Source organism: Octodon degus, unplaced genomic scaffold (genome assembly GCF_000260255.1).
Source record: "Octodon degus isolate 3935 unplaced genomic scaffold, OctDeg1.0 scaffold00194, whole genome shotgun sequence".
NCBI classification, from domain to species: domain Eukaryota; kingdom Metazoa; phylum Chordata; class Mammalia; order Rodentia; family Octodontidae; genus Octodon; species Octodon degus.
The window spans coordinates 138,829-160,450 of record NW_004524770.1 but is presented as its reverse complement, the minus strand read 5'-3'; the positions used below and the strand labels follow the sequence as shown (position 1 = coordinate 160,450).

At 46.5% G+C, this 21,622-nt stretch overlaps 1 protein-coding gene across 2 annotated transcripts in view; it reads left to right on the top strand.

The window, feature by feature from the left end:
* Positions 1-13,230: 13,230 nt before the first annotated feature.
* Myt1 (myelin transcription factor 1) overlaps positions 13,231-21,622 on the top strand; it is a 34,910-nt gene continuing 26,518 nt past the window's right edge. For both annotated transcript variants that reach the window (XM_004644128.1, XM_023704304.1), the window contains exons 1-5: positions 13,231-13,285; positions 14,117-14,147; positions 17,514-17,576; positions 18,314-18,561; positions 20,300-21,181. In XM_004644128.1, the coding sequence (XP_004644185.1) occupies positions 13,231-13,285; positions 14,117-14,147; positions 17,514-17,576; positions 18,314-18,561; positions 20,300-21,181 (1,279 nt within the window). The remainder of the gene's footprint in view (positions 13,286-14,116; positions 14,148-17,513; positions 17,577-18,313; positions 18,562-20,299; positions 21,182-21,622) is intronic.

Here is a 21,622-nt window from a genome sequence, read left to right as displayed (position 1 = left end):
CCATTTGTTCTGGGTAATTTGTTCATTTGTTTTGGGAGATCTTGGTCATTTTATCTGCCACACTGTTCTCTTTCCTTCCCCTTTCCCACCTTTTCCAGATTCCCTTCCATACAGTCTACCTCTACAGTCTACTTATGCTGGGCATTCCATGACTCTTTTGATATAAAACTATAATTTCCTTTAGATGTGGGAAGTTATTTTTAGTATTTAATTTATACTGCATTTTCTCATTTTTCTCTTGTTCTGTTTCCAGTGCTCCCAGGTCAGATGTCAGATCTCACTTTGCTCTTCTTCCTTATCTTTTCTATTGGATTTTTCAGTTTGGTTTTATAATTTATTTCTAGACTTGGGAAGGAGACACCATGCTGGTATTAAGCCTTCCCAAATAACTCCTGTCTCTTTCTAGGCTGTTTTGTCTATGACAGTTGTGTCCAGTCACCTTGCAGTAGCCATTGTTTACAGGGGCAGTGGGGGGACTTCCTGGAAATTTCCTCACTCTTTGGTGGTCAGGGAAGGATCTCAAGTTGAATTTCAAGGAGTGGTAGACCAGGCTCCCCCTGGGCAAGCAGAGGACAAGGTACAGGTCTGTGTGTTGCCAAAAGCTTTGTCTTCCTGGAGCTTAGACCTCAAAGGCCCCAGTGTCAGATGTTTCCTGGGTTCAGAGAGTAGAATTCTGGATGGTGGTACCCCTGAAATCTACTGCAACTGTTGTTGGTTTTGTGTGTGGTGTAAGAGGGGTCCAGTTCCTTTTGGTGTCCATTTGTCCCAGCACATTGAAAACACTGTTCTTACCCATTAATTGTCTTAGGGCCATTGTTGAAAATCAATAGACAGTTTTAAAAATGTTTTCTGCTGTGATGATCTGAGTCTGAGACCATATCTATGCGTGGAACACAGATTTCTTGTATGTGCCAAGGACTTTTAAAAACCCAGATATATTTGCCTATAATTTATATGTCATAACCATTCACCCAGTAGAAGCATACAGTGTAGTAGTTTTAGCATATGTATAGAGTTGTGCATTCATCACCACAATCTAATTTTAGAACATTTTTATCGCCCCCCAAAAAGGCCCCCACTAGTAACATCACTCCCAATTTGTACCTTTTCCTCTAATTCTAGGCAGTCATGTATCTGCTTTCTGGATTTATGGATTTGTCTACGCTGTTGTATTAATTTGCAATCATACAATATATAAACAATCTGCGTCTGACTTCTTCTGTTCATCCTACTGTTTGTCCTGTTTGTCCACATTGTGGCATAGCTGCGCTTCATTGTTTGTTAGAGTCAAATACTCTGCAGGTGTGTTTTCATCCAGAATTTGAGGGACATTTTTTTTCTTCCGTTTTTTGACTACTATAAATACAGGTGCCCTAAGTAGCTGTTTACAAGCCCTTGTGTGACTATGTTTCATTTCTCTTAGGCAGATATTTGGGAATAGAATTGCTGAGTCAGTCAGGTGGAAGCTCTTTAACATTTTGAGGAATTGCTGGATTGTGTTTCAAAATGAGTGTGTCATTTTACATAGCCATCAGCAATGTGTGAGGGTTCCATTTTATCCATATTCTTACTCACTCTTGTTATGGTCAGATTTTTTTTTCTTTTTCTTTTTCTTTTTCTTTTTCTTCTTCTTTTCTTTCTTTCTTTTCTTTTTTTTTTTTTTTTTTTTTTTTTTTTTTTTGTGGTACCGGGGATTGAACTCAGGACCCTGCATTTGCCAGGCAAGCACCTATTCTACTGAGCTATCTCCCCAGACCTGGGATTTTATTTTTTTTAATTAATTAATTAATTTGGCATAGGGTCTCAATATGCAGCTCAGACTCATAGTGATTTTCCTGTCTCAGTCTGCCCAGAGCTGGGATTACAAGGGTGTATCACCACACCTGGGGTTCTGGGGCAAGCTCAGCATGAGGTACCAGGACTTGAACCTGGGTCCTTGCACTTACCAAGCATGCACTTAGACCCCTGAGCTAGCTCCCTAGCCCCAGATTTGCCATTGTAACTGCCTAAGTAGTGATAGCATTATCATATGGTTTTTATTTGCATTTCCATAATGGCCAGATTTTGAGATCTTTTCTTGTGTTTGTTGACCACTTATATGGAGAAACATCTTTATAGAAATTTCTGTTCTGATGCTTTGACCACTTTAAATTTGAGTTATTGGGCATGGTGGTGCATGTCTGTAATCCCAGCACTTGGGAGGCTGTAAACAGGAGAATCACTAAGAGTCTGATCTAGTAGTGAGACCCTGAACACCCTGTAGACCCTCCCCCCCCAAAAAAAAAGAATAATAAATTTGGGTTATTTGTCTTATTATGTAGTTGTAAGAGTTGTTTATTCTGATTACAAAGATTTTATAACACATGATTTGCAAATATTTTCTTTCAGTTTTTTATATTATTGATGATATTAAAGTACTAAAGTTTTAAACTTTGATAAAGTCTAATATATATCAATGTTTTCTTATATGCCTTGTGTTGTTGGTATTATATCTAAGAAACAACTGCTTAACTCCAAACAGGAAGGCTAAATCCTGTGATTTCTTTTATTTATTTATTCATTTATGTTGCTGGGGACAAGCACAGTGTCCCAAGAATGCTACCCAAGAGCTCTTCCACTGAGCATCATCTCTAGACTGTCTAAGTTTCTTAGGATTGTAGGCCTTACATTTGGATGTGTGATTCACTGTGAATGAATTATTTTGGGCCATCCACTTGTCCCAGGACATTTGTTAAAAAAGATTTTTTTTTCTTTTAAATTGTCTTAGTGTCTTTGCTGAAAATCAATTGTCCGTAAATATTTACGTATGTATTTTTTCAGGTACTGGGGATCAAACTTGGAACCTCCCGCTCGCCAGGCAGGTGCTTATACCACTAAGCTATCTCCATGGCAATTGTCCATAAATAGAAGTGCTAATTTTTGGAATCTAAAGTCCACCCTATGCCAGTGCCAAATCATTGTACTGTATTGTATTGTATCTTTTATATGTATTTGGTTGTTGCTGGGTCTACTGTACAGCTGGGACTCGTGGTGATCCGCCTGCTTTCAGCCTCCCTAGCACTGGGATTGCAGGTGTATACCACCACTCCCAGACTCTGGCCAGCTCAGCCTACCCTGGGAGCAGGGCTGGCATGGCATGTGGTGCTGGGGATGGAACCACGGTCCCCGTGCTTTGCCTAAGCTTGCCTAACCAGGCGCTTTAGTCCACTGAGCTATCTTGGCAACCTCCAAATAATTTTGATTATTACAGTTTTGTGGTAAATTTTGAAGCTGGGAAGTGTGAGCCTACAACTTTGTTCTTTTTCCAAATTGTTTTGGCTTTTCTATGGTACCTGAACTGCTTCATGAATTTTAGAATCAGTTTGTTGATTTTGGCAAATAAAACAGCTGGAAAGATCTGAAGTGGTCAGATTCTGGTGAGATTTGGAAAACAGCTTTGGCAAGACTTGGATAAGAAGGGGAAGAGGAAATGCCCAGTTTACCTGAGAAAAAGACTTTGTGGGCAGAGAGGGGAGAAGAGGGCTTCTGATGTCTGATGGCCAGGTGGACTAGAAGGAGCCTGCATGGAGACCTGTGGCCACAGCATGCCCTTTGTACAGCATGTGCCCCTGCTTGGGTAGTAGCTGACTAGGAAGGGAGTGGAGGGATGAGGTGTGGGGTGCAGACAAACTGCTTTGTAAACATGCCTACCTCCAGCTTGGTGAAGATTTGAAGGATGAAATGCTTTGGAGGAATGGGAGTGGTGCTGACATTTGTGGGACCCTGTACCCAATAGCTGTGAAGAGGATATTAAGCCCGGATGGACTGTTGGGCTTCAAGAGTAGGGAAGAACCCCCTTTGGGGATGACGGAGTCTGATGTGTCCCCCGGCATGTCAGTGAGACTTTCTGTGGAGGGTGCTGGGTGAGGGTCCTAATCTCTTCTCTGCATGCTGAGGTTGCAGTGGCATGGCTCCTGACCCCAGAGGTGGCCCATGGCCACCAGAGATACAAAACACAGTAAAGACTGAAAATATTTGAATTTCTACATTCACTACCTGGTCTCTGGCTCAGCTCTTCTGCTCTTCATTCTTACTCTGGGGAAGGGAGTATTTGCCAGTGGAAAGACTGCTGGTATTGGAGCAAGACAAACACCTATAACTATGGGTCTCCCAGATGGAGCACAAAGATAATCCTGAGCAGGCTGGATTGACCAGAGCGAAGGTAACTGAGGAAGCCATGGTAAAGACAGCTCCTCTGTCAGGCTGTGCAGTTGGGAGAAGCCACAGTACTCGTGTCCTGGAATCTTCCAAGCCTGTTCTTCTTCCCTGTGCTCCCACAGGGAAGTTGACTGGCCTCATCTCCTCTGTGCAGGTCTTCTTCTTGACCTTTTACACTCTTGGCAGCATCTGCCCTGTGAGCTTTGAGTTTTGGATATTCTGTTCTTGCCACAGGCTTGAGGATCTAAGACATCTCACACTGGCTCAGACTGATGACCACCAGGCTTACATTCCAGATAGGAGGTCTGGAGACCTTGGGTTGGGAAAGGTCCTGTAGCTGTTCCTTGCCCGTTAAAGTGAGGAGATCAGAACCTGTCCTAAGCCATGCCTTGCAGTTGACTCACAGCTCAGATAGGGAAAACACTTAGTTGGGGCAAGTAGTAGGTATCAAGTCCTGATGGTTTACCATTTCTTTGAACCCTTTTCATTATATTATCTCCTTGATACCCAAAGTACTTTTATCTGTGTCTAGGCTCCCGAGGGAAACATAAGGACCTTTAATGGAATGGAGGAATTTCAAGATGATGCTGTGATTTGAGCCACAGGGCTAGTCAGGGCCAGGGATGGCAGAATTTTAGAGAAAACAGCATTTGGGAATGTGTATCAGAAACATGGGTGGGGGAAGAAAGCGTTTATGAAAACAGCGTGACTGACCTGGCTTGCAGCAGTATCCAAATTTATTCCTAAGGAAAAGCAGAAAGCAGAGTGTAGGAATATTCATTTCCTGTTTTTATTGTTAGTTACTAATGACCTTCCTTTGAAACTCTGCAGTTGTAGAAAGCAGGTCGTCATGGAAACAAGGAATGACGTGCAGGGAATAGGTACACAATGCATTTCTTTGTCATGTCCAGTTGATGCATTCAGCCTTTGCTTAGATGTGTGAATTTATGTGAGGAATTAAATATTAACTGGAGGCATTGCCTTGGAAAGAAGCAGAACATAGGGAGAGAAAAGACTGAAAACACGCCAAGAGTGATGGTGGAACCCAGGGTTCCTTGTGAGGGCAGAGCTGTCAGAGCTGATTCAGGGCCATGGGTAGACCTCACTTTCTTTCATCAATGGGCTCCAGAGAAGTTGAGCAAAGCGATGTGTTTTTTTTCTTGTTCTGTTTTTGAAATGGATCTGGGTTGCAGATTCTTTTGGGAGTAGTGAGGGATTTAGTTGTAACTGAGTAATTACTCACCAGTCTGCTAGGCTGTCTTCAGGTGGTTCTTATCTAGTTTTCCTCCATGCGCTGTTGGCTGAAACTGCTCTTTTTACCCACATCTGTACTCTGCTGACATGTGTCCCTTAAAGCAGCTGCCAGAGCTGGGATGATAATGAAGAGGCTCTGACAGGCTCCTACAGCAGAGCAATCTCCCTTGTTCCTGCAACAGTCACAGGCGAAGGTCTTGACCTTCCTCCTGGTGGATTCCAAAAATGAGGGGATTATATAAATGATGAGTAAAGTACCTTAGGTCTCCCTTTCTTGGAGGTGGCATGCTTGGTTCTTATCAGGACTTCCCTTTCTCTGTATCTTTTTAAACTCTCAGAAAATGAGTTCCGGGGTGAACTTCTGACCCAGAGGTGGACACCTGGAGACAAGGCCAGCAGCTACAGGACCTCAAGACGCCTCCTGGGCAGACACAGCAAGGTAAGAAGTGTAACCTGCAGGCTACTGTGCCAACTTCTTCTTAGCTGCTAGGCATGAAGCGCAGAGGAGACAGTCACCATTACAGTACGAACTGGGCAAAGGGTAAATGGAAAGTAGAACTATCTAATCACTTTAAACCTAAAGGAAGAAAAGTCAGTCTGTATAATAAAACTGGCATTTGACAGCAGAGTCTCACCTCCCAGTAGTTCTCTACCTCTGTGTTCTGACCTCAGAGTCTGAGCGTGGACCCTGTAGCAAGACCTGATGAGGCCTGCTGACCTTGTTTTATTTCCATCTTTCTAAGTGTGGCGGATGGTATTTTCCTCTTCAGGCCTACCCAGATATGTGATGGAAGTGATTCAGGGTTTCCTCCTCCAAGGGCCCTACCCAGCTCCAGGATACGGCATGTGCCAGGGCCACTGTTCCTGCCACCAAGCCTCTAATTCCATACCTCCCCACTAAGCTGTTTTAGGTAAGACTAGCTCCCCAAGGCTTGGTGACCTCAAAGATGGGAGTTGAGGTGGAAATGTTGTGGGGGCATTCCTTCCCAGAGGTCAGCTGCTGACCTGTCATCCTGACATATCACCCCTTGCCATCCCAGCTACCACTCAGGGCATAGTCACCAAGATGGGAACAGCCCACACTGCTTGATGTAGGAATTTCATTTGAGGCTACTTTCACTTTACTGTCAAAACCCAACATTTTTCTTTTGAATCTGGTGACAAGAAGGTACATATAAAATCTGTCATGGCTACTTTGCCAAGCAACTCATTCCTCTTGGTTTTTGAGGCTGCTTCAGGCATTAGAATACTGATCTTCTCTTTATCTAGAACTTCCCTAGCCAGATATACACTGAACAAGGCCATGTAACCATGAAAGTGATCTGACTTGAGGCCAGGGGTTTTGGGTGAAGTGTTCTCTATGATTGCCTGGTACCAAATCAGGGTAAGGTTAGAGAATCTTGCCTTTCTCTTCCATGCCCCTGCTGTGTGACACTCAGAAGGCTGGGACCCAACATGGATTCCAGGTGACTGTCCGAAATATGACTGACACGAATAAGCCTGTGCCCACACCCAGGGCTCTGGCAGCACCAGCCATTTCTTGGTAGCACTAGCCATTTCCTAAGTGCTCCACAAGAACTGTTTGCCTTATTTTGAGCATCTAGGGCCTGAGTTAGTCTTCTGATGGGAAGCTAAGACATGACTTGGGCCAAGGATGGAGCAGGATATGAGAGGGCTGATTGCCCAGGAGTGTGGGCACCGTAGGTGGCATCTTCTGCTAAAGGAGGCAAGAAAGGACAGCACAGGGCATGAGGGCCTCAGACATAGAGGGTGGGATGAGGAGCCATTGTGGGTGGGGGTGGAGCAGCTGAGGCCCATGCAGGAGGTGACGATAGCCTGTGCATCTTTGAGTTTAGCACCAACCATGTGGACAGCTCAACCTTTGTTGGAAGGGGCTGTCAGATAGTGTGGGAAGCGGTGTGTTGGGGGAGGTGCAAGCATTGATAGTGACCTCCAGAATCACTTCTTGACTTGTGGAATGAAGCATTTAGGCCCAAGTTCCATAATAGTGGATATCCAAAGTTATGGAACTGAGAAGGTCAACTGAATCCCTTCTTGAGCCTCCAGTGAGAATAACTAGATGGAGACACCTGCAGGGTAGGGAGGCATCACCCTGATGTGGCCTTTCCAACCCACCTTCCTTGATATTATTGGGTTCTACCCTTGAGAGAAATTCCATCCAAGGCAGAATGTTTAACTGTTGGACATAAATATGTCCACTTTATCAAGATGTCCAGCTTTCCGGCTGGAACCATGGAGGTTGCAGAAGAGAAGAAAAAGAAGGTTCCTGCTGTGCCAGAAACCCTTATGAAAAAGCGAAAACATTTCGCAGAGCTAAAGATAAAGCGCCTGAGAAAGAAGTTTGCCCAGAAGACGCTTCGCAAGGTGAGGAGGAAGCTCATCTATGAAAAAGCCAGGCACTATCATAAGGAGTACAGACAGATATACAGAACTGAGATCCGGATGGCTAGGATGGCGAGAAAAGCTGGCAACTTCTATGTCCCTGCAGAGCCCAAACTGGCATTTGTCATCCGGATCAGGGGTATCAATGGTGTGAGCCCAAAGGTCCACAAGGTGTTGCAGCTTCTTCGCCTTCGCCAAATCTTCAATGGTACCTTCGTTAAGCTCAACAAGGCTTCAATTAACATGCTGAGAATTGTGGAGCCATACATTGCATGGGGGTACCCAAACCTGAAGTCAGTGAATGAACTAATGTACAAGCGTGGCTATGGCAAAATCAATAAGAAGCGAATTGCCTTGACAGATAATTCATTGATTGCTCGATCTCTTGGTAAATATGGAATCATCTGCATGGAGGATCTGATTCATGAGATCTATACTGTTGGAAAATGCTTCAAAGAGGCAAATAATTTCCTGTGGCCATTCAAGTTATCATCTCCTCAAGGTGGAATGAAGAAAAAGACCACCCATTTTGTGGAAGGTGGAGATGCAGGAAATAGGGAAGACCAGATCAACAGGCTTATTAGAAGGATGAACTAAGGTATCTACCATGGTGTTTTTATTAACTGATTTGGTCAGTTAATAAAGTATCTGCTTCCAAATTGAAAAAAAAAAAAAGATGTCCATTATGTAGCTGTAATTTTTAATTTGGGGGTTTGAATGAGCCAAGAGCCCATGCTTACTGCCATAAGGAGACCGCTTCTTAACTCATATGTTAAATAGTGCCTGGGGGTGGGGAGTCCTTTCTATACCCAAAGAGGGGCTGGTCTACTCAGCTGCAAGAAGGTTGCATAATGGGTGGAATGTCAGGAAAAGTTCAGCTGCGCAGTGGTATGTCCCCCAGAGGAAACAGAACTGTCATGAAAAGAACCAGAAGGCAATAAGGCTGCTCCCAGGGGAATAGCCATGTTGTTTGGCCTCAAAGATGTAGAAAATGGGAAGCAGGATGTGTACTGACCTGGCTTAGAGCTCACATTCAAAAGAAAAGGAAGCTGAACTTGTGGAGGTGGGCAGCAAATGAGTTGGGAGCTGTAAGGTACCCCACTCTAGAATGCTTGAGGAAGGGAATAAGGCCTTAAATAGCTGCTCATTAACTCTTAAGTGGAGCTCCTTCCTATTGATAGAAACTGGACCAGGTTAGTACTGTCCACTGTCAGAGAACTGCAGCAGTGACAACAGAACTAATGTCCCTTTTGGCTGCACAAAAGGAAAGAAGAAAACAAAACAAACCTTGTACTTCTTTTCCCCTCTCCAGGTGAGTGAGGTGCTGCCAGGCCAAGCAGGATGGGGATGGACATGTCCCTGTTACTTCTCCACTTCCATGGCTTCTTCTCCACTTCCTTTGGGGATGAGCTGCCCATGGTCCCAGGAGTCATCAGATTTCCGCCCCCCCCATGTCTCTGTAAGGAAGAGCACAGTACAAGAGGCTCAGCTCTTCAGTGGGCCCTTGTAATCCACATCAGCTTATGAATTTTTAAAATTCTAAATCCACTCTAATTTTTCTGGATTTCTGACTGTTGGACTATGTTTTAAACAAAATAGAAAGCTACCATGTTAGCCTTCCAATGCTAGAATGAATGATCCTGTGGGGTTGGCAGGCCCAGAGCCCCCATTCTAGGCCATTGTGCTACCTCTGCTCAGCCCCCTCTGCCTGTGCCTCTCCATCTCCCATTCTCAGAATTTCAGACATAGCCCTGCCTTTGCCCACTCACTTTTGCATTTGCTTATCCATTCCTTTCTCTGCCATCCCAGTGATGGGCACTGTCAGCTTTCCACAAGTGATATAGTTATATTTGCAAGAGATGACCTTATTTCTATGAAACAATGAATTCATCTTAGAGATGTGGGGGCCAGGGAGGTGGCTCAATGGAATAAGCTCTTCCCTGGCAAGTGCAAGGGCCTGAGTTCAATCTCTGGTTCAAAAAAAAAAAAAAAGATGGAGATGTGATGAAGAGAAAGAGAGAGAGAGATGGGGGGGGAGAGAGAGAGAGAGAAGGAGAGAGAGAGACAGAGAACAGAGACAAGAGACAACAGAAGCTTGGGCATGGGCAATAGTGCTGGCCACCCAAAGGTGCTCCTTCTCTGTCTCCCTGGAGTAAAGTGAAAACTTTGGGAGGCCTAGCCTGGTATTTCCTGAGGCCAGAAAACCTGCTGGGGACAGGCTTCAACACAGTCCAGGCCTTTGACTAGCCCTCAGACACTGGCCATCAGTGCAGAGGTGAAGTGTTGTGGGAAGAGCTCTTTAGCAAGACAGAGATCCTTTTAGGGGCCACCATGATGCCCCTGAGCTTGTGCTGCAAGGCAGTGGGCAGTTGTGGTCTCTGGGGTGAAAGTGAATGCCAACATAAGGCTGTTTGGATTAGGAGCATATGATTTCCCCTTCAAGACTAGACATGGATTGTTTGTTTCAGCTGTGTGTCAGGCTCTGAGTGTATTGCTCACAACTGTCACAGTTAAGAGAAATCTGCAGGGTTTGCTTTTAACTATTTTGGTGCCTAACAGGGGACTTGGTCTTGCATGTGAGTCTAAAGGCGGGTGCTCATTGTGAGAGCAGTATATGTTTATAAAGAGCCTACACGATTGCCCTTAAATTTATTAAAAAGAAACACAAAACAGAACAAATTCTCTTCAGTTACTAGATATGGCAAGACATTATGTGGTTCATTTGTAAATTATTCTCTTCCTCACAGTTTTCTTGTAGAAGGCAGAACTGTTGAGGTATTAGTTAGAGCTGTAAGATGTGCTCTGGATTGCAGAATGAAGTTGGTATGAGAGATACAAAGCAGACTTTACTCTTGGGTGAGATCTCTGGGTTTGCATTAAGGGGAGTAAGCTTGGCCTGTTTTGACAAAGGAACTCTTTCATGCTAACAAGATACCAATGAGTTATTTGTGGGCTGTGTGAAAAAAAGACCTGGTTGGTTTGTGCTTTGGACAAGTAAAGGGTTTTTAAAAATCAGATAATGAGAAATTGACAAGTACCTTAGAGCAGGAACTGTCCCTGTGTGGAGAGGTCACAGGAGGTGCTGGGAGCCGGTAGGTGGTTGAGGCTGGGCGGTGCACTGGCCACGACTGCCTCACTGGGACACAGTTTCAAGGAAGAGGCGAGCAGAGCCTCCCAGATAGTGTTTTGAGTCCTGAAAAGCAAAACGACATCATGAACTGAGTGGGCTGGTTCTTCACACTTCTGCCAGACGCTTCGACAGCCATTTCCACTGCTAGTTTCAACTGGCCCAGAGGCCCTTGTCCCTTGCTTGATGCCAAGATCACAAGCCATTGAGCTACAAATTTGTTCTCATGCTAAAGAGGCTGGCTTTTCCTCCTGAAGTCCAGGTTTTCCCTCTTAAAAATCAAAGCTACATGCACTGAAAAGAACTTCTCTCTTATTGGTCATTTAATGCAGATAGATTGTAAATGGAAAGGTGCTCATCAAAATGAATGCCACAGCTGTTAGCCTCGTCAATGGGAGCTCACAGTTCACAAGCACCCGTTACACATCCCTGCAACCATCTCTATTCTCTGGACTTTGAATAATTTATCTGCAGGAAATCCAAATTGCCAAGCACCACTTTAATCTACCAGAATGCTTGCCAATTTCCTTGGGAAAACTGACCCCAAAAAGCTATAGCTTGTGTTTCATTTGAACGCAGGCGTCCAGCAATCAGATGCATCAGCTTCATTGTGTGGCCTATGTTGGAAGGCACTGTGCAGTCCACATTTGAAGGCTTATAAATGTAATGAAGTCCTTTTGACACCTGCTCCTCTCTTCTCTTTAAGTGTGAGCCATTGGCCCATGGGGAACTTTTGCTTTAAAAATAGAGATTACAGTAATTGTCTTCTGTTCTGTGGGAAAGCTATGATAAATGCACAGCTTCTAGCACTGCGCTCCACAGCCTGGAGCAGACAGGTTGCATAAATTACCCAGGTTTTGATTTTCCTTCCTTAACAAATTACATAAATCATTGTAAGTTACATTGCTGCATGGTGGTGGTTCGCTTTACAAATTTCATCCTACAAAGTGAAGGAATTACACACCTATAATATTCAATAACGGAACTTAGAAAAAATGGGGTATACAGATGAATGTCCATTTTGTATCTGTGTATTCAAAGTGGTTGGGATAGATATATAGTTACATTCTGTTAATGAATAGAATGATTTGTTCTAATGGTGTTTGTAAATAGGATCACAAGTCCGCATCTTGTACAGCAATTAACCACTAAGAAGAACATATGCAGTGTATTATTTGTTGAAAAATAAAAATAAAAAAAAATAAATAAACAAAGTGAAGGAATTACTTTTTCTTCCTTAGGTGATAGTGTAGATATTTGCTTCTTGTTGACTTTTAGGACCTAGAAGCCTCATTTAAAGCAGAGGTTTCTGGACCCTGTTTCTGTCTTCCTGGCTTTCTTTCTTCCTCAGACTTCTCCTTTCCTGCCCTCTCTTGACAATCTCACATATATGGCTCTGGTTGTCTGTGGCCAGGATATTCATGAGTTTGACCTTCTTCTTCATGATCTTAAGGACAAGTGCTGTCATCCAGACTAGCCCACTCTCTTCCTGGTGTGTACACTTGACCTGCTTGGTCTTGCTCCCTGGAAAAGAGTTGTTCTGCACAGTACAGAGTATGCCAAGATTTCACCTTCAGGTTTGCTGTGGTGATGCAGAATGGGACATCTGCATGATAGCCTTCACCCCTAGGAAGGCTGTGGTTGTCACCCTCTGAGGGCTCTTCCTTGCCCCCTTATAGAGCCATGTATGGCCAGCATGCCCACAGAGGCTGATCAGTTGTCAGGGGTATAGGGAGTTGAAACATGATGGGCTTAGGCAGGAGATCCAGACCCCTGAGGTCAGAACTCAAGTGGCTGAGGTTTTCTTAGGCTGCTGGTTTCCAAAAGTATGACTCTAGAGTGTTAGGGGCATGAACACCTCCACTGAGCAGTAAAGAGGAGCCAGGCTCAGGGCACATGGGGCTGACCCTGCTCCATGGGCAGTGGGCAATCTGCCCAGGTGCTGAGCACCTATTTGGCCAGGTGGGTAGCAGGTATTGTACCTCACTGTGCCAGGATCTCCTTGTTACCAAAATCCCAGGTGTCTGAGGATGGTGGAGGGAAGGTTCTGTGCTTTGGCTTTTGTGGGTTTCTGTGAACCCAGGTCAGAGAGACAGACTGCTGTTTGTAGTCCTTCTCTTATTCTGGGCCACAAATTCATCTTCAATTTTAAAGCTGAGCCAGAGATTGCCAGATGCCCCAGTAATTCTGGACATAGTAAGTGCTGGCTGTGGCTTTTTATTAATATCACAGTTGCTTTTTGCTTGCAGATGAGCTTAGAAAGTGATGACAAGAGAGCCCGCACACGGTCCAAAGCCCTCCGCGGTAAGTGCTGCTGCCCAGCATGAACTCTTGGCATTGGTGCTCCTTCTTGGAAGTGCTTGTGCCATTCTCCTCAATGATTGTCTGGAAAAAGCCCACACTCCGAATGCTCAAGTGTGTGGGACCATCGCTCACTTAGGGGACCTGGGAGCCATGTCATCCTTTTCCTTCCTCAGGGACGCACCTAAGGGGGCTGCTGAGGGCCTTTGGCCCAGGCAAACCTACCAGAGACAGAGATATGGAGATAAATGCAGCTCCATAGACTGGGAAAACTTAGCAAAACTTAGTTCTTTTGTTTGGAAGTGAATTGCCTTTGGCTTGTCACCAGCCTACTTCCCTCCCAAAGGTAGGCCTTGATGCTGGTAGGGAATGGGAGGTTGATGGGTGGAGCTGGCAATAGAGCGAGAAAGATGGGGGCCCATGCTCACTCTGTTAGCACTGAACCCCAGCACCTAACCTGGGGTACTTCCTGTCATGTCATACACAGGGTGTTCAGGACCTCTGAGCGCCTTAAGGATGCCTTCCCTGGTTGGACTCCTGTGCCTCTTTGCCACCAGTGCCCATATCTGGGGGAGCAGACACTTGCCCATCTGTCCTCTGAACAGCTTGATCAGCTAGTGGGTAATGTCTGATGACATCTTTCTGCAGTTAGAGAGATATTGCTTAGTCCCTGAGGGTGCTAAGAGGATCAGGCTCACTCTGCAAAAACTCCAGGCGAGTATCTAGACCAAACATGTGGCTGAGGAAGCAGCTTCCTCCCTTGACCTTGGAGGACATTCTTTTCTATGTCCCATATGTGTTTCCCTGTTTTTCTCTTTTTTTTTTCTTACTCAGGACCCCCAGAAACCACAGGAGCAGACCTCAGGTAAGAAAGTCCTCCTCTTAGCACCAGACACCACCCTGTGCCAGGAGGTAGCCTAAGTGTCTCTTGTGAGCCCCTAATTTCTCTGAGGATGATCTTTCTGGGCCATGTCTCTGCTATCTGCATCTCAACTAGCCCATCCTTAGCTCTATCCTGCTTCCCACAACACCATGAGTAGTGTTCCAGCCTCATGTCAGGCACCTAGGCACTGGCTACCAACAGGACCCAAATGTCACTGTGGTCCCCAAATCAGCAGCAAAGTGCCTTCTTGGTGAGTCTCACAAATGCTCTATTTCAGCCATGTATGGGAGATAGAGTGTGCACAGACCCAGGATGCACATGGTGTTCTTGAGTACTGATGATCTGAAAGTGGCTGCATGCATCTGGGAGCTGTGGTGTTTCCCATACTTGCTCAGGAGTCCAGGTTTTCCAGAAGCTGAAAACCATGCTCACATGACCCATAAGCGGCTGTGGGTGCTCACATGAGCTCATTGTGCATATGTGTGTTCGTAGGTGAGCCTGTTTAAACTGTGAGGTCTAGGCTGATGTCTGCTCCACTGAAGTCTCTGGAGGCCCAGGCTGGGTTTCCCATCAGCTGTGCTTGACACTCCCTTGGTTGCTAGGTCTCAGGAATTTCTAGCTTCTTGCCCTAGAGTGACCTTGCCAGTTTCATCCACTTGGGCTCACAGCTAGGTCTCTCAACCCTGGAAGCTGTGTGGTAAGGTTGCTGGCTCACCTGGCTGGGGACCAAGACATTGAGCTGGACTGGAAGAGTTGCTTGGAGCAGGTGATGTGTTTTGGGGGCAGTGCCAGTACCCCACAGACCTCCATGGCAGTTGTCATCTAATTGCTTGATTAACTCAGTGATTAACTGACTGATTGGGACCTCAGTTCAAATCCTTAATAACAAGGAGCTTTTTTTGTGAAAAGTCCCAAAGCTAATTCTTGAGAGAGCAAAAGCAAGTGTGGGCCTGGGTTTTACAGTACATTGGATAAGGGCAGCAGCGATTCCTCTGTCTGGAAAGGAATCACAGTAAAATCTTTCCCCCTACCTTTCTTCCTCTCTTCCTGTCTGCTGCCCTCCTTCCCTTCCTCCCTCCCTTCCTCCCTCCCTTCCTTCCTTCCTTCCCTCCCTCCTTTCTCTCTTTCTTTCTCTGTCTTCCCTCTTCCATCTCTTCTCTCCCCCTCCTCTTCTTCCTTTTTTTCCCCTGTGGCCCCAAGGAATCAAACCCAGGGATACTCCAACACTAAACTATATATATCTTCAGCCTCTTTTCACTTTTTTAAAATTTTTAATATTTTTTTTATTTTTATTTTTAGGGAAGGGTCTACAGGATGTTCAGGGTTTTACTACTAGATCAGACTCATAGTGATCTGCTTGTATATATCACTCCTAGTGATCAGGTCTCCCAAGAGCTGGGATTATAGGCACGTGCCACCATGCTCAGTCTCAATTGCCATCTCAGCACACCCCTGCGCCTGCTTGCAGGTGCTTTAATCCACGGAGCTATTTGGCCAGCCCAGTTTTCACATTTTAATTTAAGAAAGATTTTGCTAAATTGCTTAGGCTGGCCTCCAATTTACAATACTTGTGCCTCAGCCTCCCAAGTATGGTAGCTGGGATTGTAGGTCTGTGTTACCCTGACTGGCTCTTTCTTCCCTTTTAGCTCAGTAAAAATCAGGACTAGAAGCAGACATAGTGTCCTGTAGAGAGAGAGCACCCAATCAGAGCCCCTATCCCTTATAATTGCTGCTGAACTTGTGAGGGTGAGAGTTGGCTCACAAATAATTCTGGATATTTCCAACATGGTCAGTGAATGTGACCTTCATGGTCAATTGGGTTCCACAGTTGTCTGCAGTCAGGCCATGAGCAATGGCAACAGAAACTATCTGGGATGGGCTGGCCAAATAGCTCAGTGGATTGAAGAGCCTGCTTAGACAGATGCAGCTGCTGGGGTTCAATCCCTGGCATGCCATGCTGGCCCCACCCCCAGGGCATGCTGAGATGGCGATTGAGGCTGGGTGTGGTGGTGTGTCTGTAATCCCAGCCCTTGGGAGGCTGAACACAAGTGGATCATGTCTGATCTATGTAGTGAGACCCTCTAGGCTCTGTAGACCCTTACTAAAATACAAAAAAAAAAAAAATCTGGGGTGTTTAGATACAGATAAGGGTGATGTCCTTTCTTGGGCCCCAGGAACTTCCCACACTTGCCTGCCTTCACATGCTCAGAGATGTGCTGTGCTTTTTGCTATGTGATATGATGTATCTTAAAGGAAATGTGCTCCCATGCAAGAGCTCAGATCCATGGCAGCAATCCTGTTTAAAACAGGTCTTTTACCCTGGCCAGGGAGGCCTGGAGCCTCCCAGGAGGACTTGTGCAGCTTCCATGTCTGGCTGGGGTGTAGTGATGTGGGGTTGTAGCAGTTTCTTGTAGCCCTTGACGTATGGGTGTGTCTCAGTCCACAGAAACCTGAGATAGTGTGGCTTCATGCGCCACACAGGCCTCTCTGTAGCTGCTCTTACTGGAGGGCTCTTGTGAGCACGGTGGTCTTGATGCCATGGTTGGAAGGCACAGTCATTGTTCAAGATTGGAAGTTCGCAGAGCTTCCCATTAATTTGGTCACACTGGGAGACAGGTAGCAGTTGAGTGCAAGAGCTCCTAGGGAGTCTTGCCACTGTCCCCTTTATTCTTGACAACCTTGGGTTGGGAGCTGCCCTTAGCCTGGCCAGCTCCTCTATCAGGCAGCTGGGTTTTTAGTCACTGCCCTCCTGGGGTCCCTTCCCCATGGAAGCTGGGACCCACACTGGATGCAGGTCCTGAAGCAGAGTGTCCACTGACAGCTGGAGCTTCTGGTTTGGGCTACACAGAGCCTTTCTTGCCTGGCAACCCCAGGTCAGCCTGTCTGGTAGGTACTGTAGTCTTCTGCTCTAAATGGCCACTGATATTATAGTATCAGTGATGGGCATGGAGAAGTCTAACTTTGGGGCTACAGACTTAGCTGGATGAACAATGAACAGCTCTAAAGAGGTTGCTGTGCTCTGGGGGAACCTCAGGATGTCTTGTCTTCAAAGACCTAGAAGCCTAGTGGAAGGGGAGATGTACTTGCTTTGGGAAAATGAGATGGTACAGCATGTGCTGGCATAGAAGCCTTGCTCCTGTACACATAGATTAAATACCGAGAGCTCTGTTGAGCCATTGATTTATTTAAGTACAGCAAGCTATTTTCTAATTTTTAAACAAACTACCAGCAGCTGTGCTATGCTGAACTATTTGGAGACCATCTCCTACTCCCCAGGGTAAGGGTTAAGGTGAGTCCCAAGCTCCAAATCCTGTTGCCCAAAGTGACTTCTTCTGTTTGTCTTCTCAGTTGTCCCACCCCAGGATGCACAGGCTCAGGACATGTCCGGGGCAAATACTCCAGGCACCGAAGGTAAGAGGCTTCTTGGTTTCTGGGAAGGGAGTTCAGCATCCCCTCCACTGTTTTGGGCCCTTTTGTAGATTAAAAACTTTCCATTTTTGTCTTTGGCTGATGAGGCCAGGCTGACCCTTCAATGTATTCCCGCAAGTCTATGTCCCTAAGGTGCTAGCCCTGGGTGAGCCAGGCTAGGATTGTGCCATGAAGGAACAGCTAGACAGACTGTCCTGGACACCTTAGTTTTTCTCACTGAAGTTGGCTTAAGGACTAGATGTGTCCACATGGCAGTTCCAGTTGCAGGCCTGGCGCCATGTTGGGGCCAGCGAGCTGCTGCTCGTCTTGTCAATGTGGTCATCCTGTAGGGTCAGCTTGATCTTAGGTGTTCATTTGCCTCGTGGTACCAGGTTTGTGGGGTGGGGGGAAGTATGAAGAGGGAAGAAAAGACCCCAGGTGGGAGGAAGGGGGCCAAAATCTGATGGAGATACATGTGGTTTGATAGGGCAGGGTATGACTGGCTGGGTTTGACAGGGCAGTTTGGAGAGGTCAAGAGTCTTCTCTCCAGGTGTGGGCTTGGCCCACTGTGAGGTGATTTAAAGCACAATCAATAACTTTTAAATGTATATAATTAGATGTAAAATTTTAAACACACTAGCTACAGAGGAGAAAAGGACCTTGGGAAATGCTCCCTGGTGTCTGAGGCCTCCCGTGTCCTGGCCCTGCTCTCTCCATGGCCTGTTCTCCCTCCCTCCCAGTTTACAGAGCTGCCCTCTGGCCAAGAAGAGGAAGATGGAGGGTTCTGAGGCTGAGCACCTGCTGTCCAAGAGGAAGTCGCACCCCCTGAAGTTGGCTCTGGATGAGGGCTATGGTGTGGACAGTGATGGCAGTGAGGATGGTGAGGTGAAGGATGCCTCTGTTTCGGATGAATCGGAAGGAACTCTGGATGAGGCCGAGGCTGAGATGTCAGGACAGGAGGAGATTCATCGCCCGGAGCCAGCTGAAGGTGCTTTGTTGTTCTTTCTCCTTAACATAAAGGGCGCTTCAGTGTGGCCCTGGAAAATTGCAGCCTCTGTGTGTGTGTGTGTGTGTGTGTGTGTGTGTGTGTGTGTCTGTCTGTGTGGGGGGGAGTGCATGCTAAGCAAGGGGAAGCCTTCTGGAGAACAAGGCATGTCTTGTCCCTGTGTGTGCTGTTTCCAGGAAGAGCGGCCTGCACAGGCTGCATGGTCAGTGGCGTGTGTGGGCACTGTACCATGGGAGAGGCAGAAGGCAGATGTGGACTTGAGGCTGACTGCTGTGTGCACATACAAAGTGTGGCAATTGCACAGTGTGTCTGTGCATATGTGAGAAGACAGGTAGATGTGGGGAAGTCTGCGTCTGTGGGGGTCTGAGATGGAGCCCTGTCTCCCTGGCCCCCTGGAAGCACTGCAGGGTTTGGGGATGGTGTCTGGCCCTGAGACACTCAGGCAGGTGCTGAGGAAGTACCTTGGGTGTTGGAGGACCACAAAGTGGGTCCCCAGAGAAGCCAAGAGGGGCAGGGGTGAGTCTCTTGCTGAAGACTTGGCCCTTGGCAAATGCAGGTGCCCTGAGCCCCAGGGAGGGTTCTGTGTCATCCCTAAGAGACTTAGCAGACCTCGTAGGTTCCTAGGGGTCAGCATGAGGCTCAGGTCCTACACCTGTTCCCAAAGCTTTTAGAGTCAGCTAACTTAGAAGGGTTGAGATGTGGATGTGGTTTGTTTCAGAAGCAGCCCAAGTGTGGGGCAGGAAGATAGCCCAGCAGCATAAGCACCTGCCTGAAAGCAACCCAAGCTGAGCCCTTGTACTCCCCTCTCTCTGGAACTTGAGTGAGTCCATAGCTCATGGAACTAAGCTGCCCCTGTGTTCCAGTTGGAAAAGATCCCAACCTGTGTGCTCCTTGGGACAGCACCATATGGCTCTGAGGTCTGGGGATTTATTGGCTCTTGGTGTTGCTGGGAGTGCTGGCCCACTATCCCCACAGGGCCTGGGTATAGGTAACACACCTTACTTATTGTAGTTAAAAGATTTAAATTTGATTACCTAAAATATATAAATGCTTTTCAATTATGAAATAAATTTTAAAACCCTTATTTGTGCTTTAAACTCTAGCATATAAATGCAAGTTATCTGATTTGAGGTGTGTAATACAGAAACAAAGTAATTTTTAAAAATTCCAAGTAATTTTCAGTGTTAAAAATGCAGCAGTGGGCCTAGTATAAGTTTACAATCTGGGGCCAGGGAGATGGCTCATGGCTCAGTGGAATAAGCACTTCCCTGGCAAGTGCAAGGGCCTGAGTTCAATCCCCAGTTAAAAAAAAAAAAAAAAAAAAAGCCTACAATCCCAGTGCTCTGGGGGAATAAAGCAGGAAAATCACAAGTTGTGCCTAGCCTAGGCAATTAGTGACTCTGCAAGATCCTTACTCCAAATAAAAAATAAAAAGAGATGAAGATGTAGCTCAGTGTGAAGGCCTTGGATTTAATCCCCAATACTGAAAAAGAAAAAGATAGGTGGCAGCAGTCCATGAGCTACCTCTTAAATAAGCTCTCCAAATAAGCTCTCTGGATTTGGATAGAAAGTTGACAGGAACAGCCCCACATCACTGCTTCTGGATTTTCAAGTCTCTTGGGCTGTGGTGTTAAAAGTGGGACAGTGGGTAGAGAAAAGACCTGGAGATATCTGCCAGGCTGTCCTCTAGCTTCATGTGGTATTTTCTGATTTTGTGCAGGAAGGAGCCCCATTAAGTCTCACTTTGGATCCAACCCCATCAGCAACCCCTCATCCAAGGGCAGCTACAGCAACTACCAGGGAATTATTGCAACTTCTCTCTTAAACTTGGGCCAAATTGCTGAAGAGACCTTGGTTGGGGAGGACTCGGGCCAGGTAGCCAAGCTGGGCCCCAGCATTGTGCACCTGCTTCAGGAGGAGACAGCAGAGGGGGCCACCAGTGATGAGGGTGAGAAGGACCTTTTTATCCAGCCAGAGGATGCAGAAGAGGTCATTGAGGTCACCAGTGAACATTCCCAGGAGCAATGTTCCCAGTCCATGGAGGATGTGGCCAGGGAGGGCTCCAGCAGGCATAAAGGTGTCCTGGGTCATGAGGAGGAGGAGGAAGAGGAAGAGGAAGAAGAAGAGGAAGAAGAAGAAGATGAGGAAGAGGAGGTAGAGGAAGAGGAGGAAGAGGAAGAGGAAGAAGAAGAGGAAGAGGAGGAAGAAGAGGAGGAGGGGGAGGAGGAGGCAGCTCCCAATGTTCTCTTTGAAGAGGATGCCTCCCACACTTCTGTCCAGAAGGCCCCTGAGCCGGGACACCCAGAATTATCCAGTCCCAAGCCTGAGTATTCTGTCATTGTGGAAGTCCGTTCTGATGATGACAAGGATGAGGACATGCGCTCCCAGAAGTCAACAGTTACAGATGAATCGGAAATGTATGACATGATGACCCGAGGGAACCTGGGCCTCCTAGAGCAGGCCATTGCCCTGAAGGCTGAGCAGGTTCGCACTGTCTGTGAACCAGGCTGCCCACCTGCCGAGCAGGGCCAGCCAGGCCCAGGTGAGCCAGGGAAGGTGGCAAAGCCCCTGGACACAACGCGGAAAAGCTGCTACAGCAAAGGTAGGCTGGGAGTAGCCTGCCCACACATCACACATCAACCCCCTTGTCCTACCATAAAGGGACATGCAGTCTTGCTCAGGTGTGGAAATGTAAGTCCTTACCTGCGGGGGTGGGTGGAGAAGGATGTAAAAGTAGATGGGGGATGAGTACATACATAACTGTGGTCAAAGATCAAGGAAATGAGCTTATGCTAGTTCACATGGGGTGGATGGATGGAAAAGAATATGGAGCTGTAGTGTGTAGGGTGGGAAAGAGAACAGTGAGAGCGTTGGTGGTGACCTTCTCATTGTGCCACTCATTCTGGCACTATAATTTGGGTCTAAATCCACAGGTTTAGGAAACTCAAAGGGTTGTGTGATAGCAAACCTGGCACTATGGTGTTTGGCCCTGGAAAGCTGTTTTCTGGTTGGAGTCCTTAGACAGACACAAGGCATATCTATC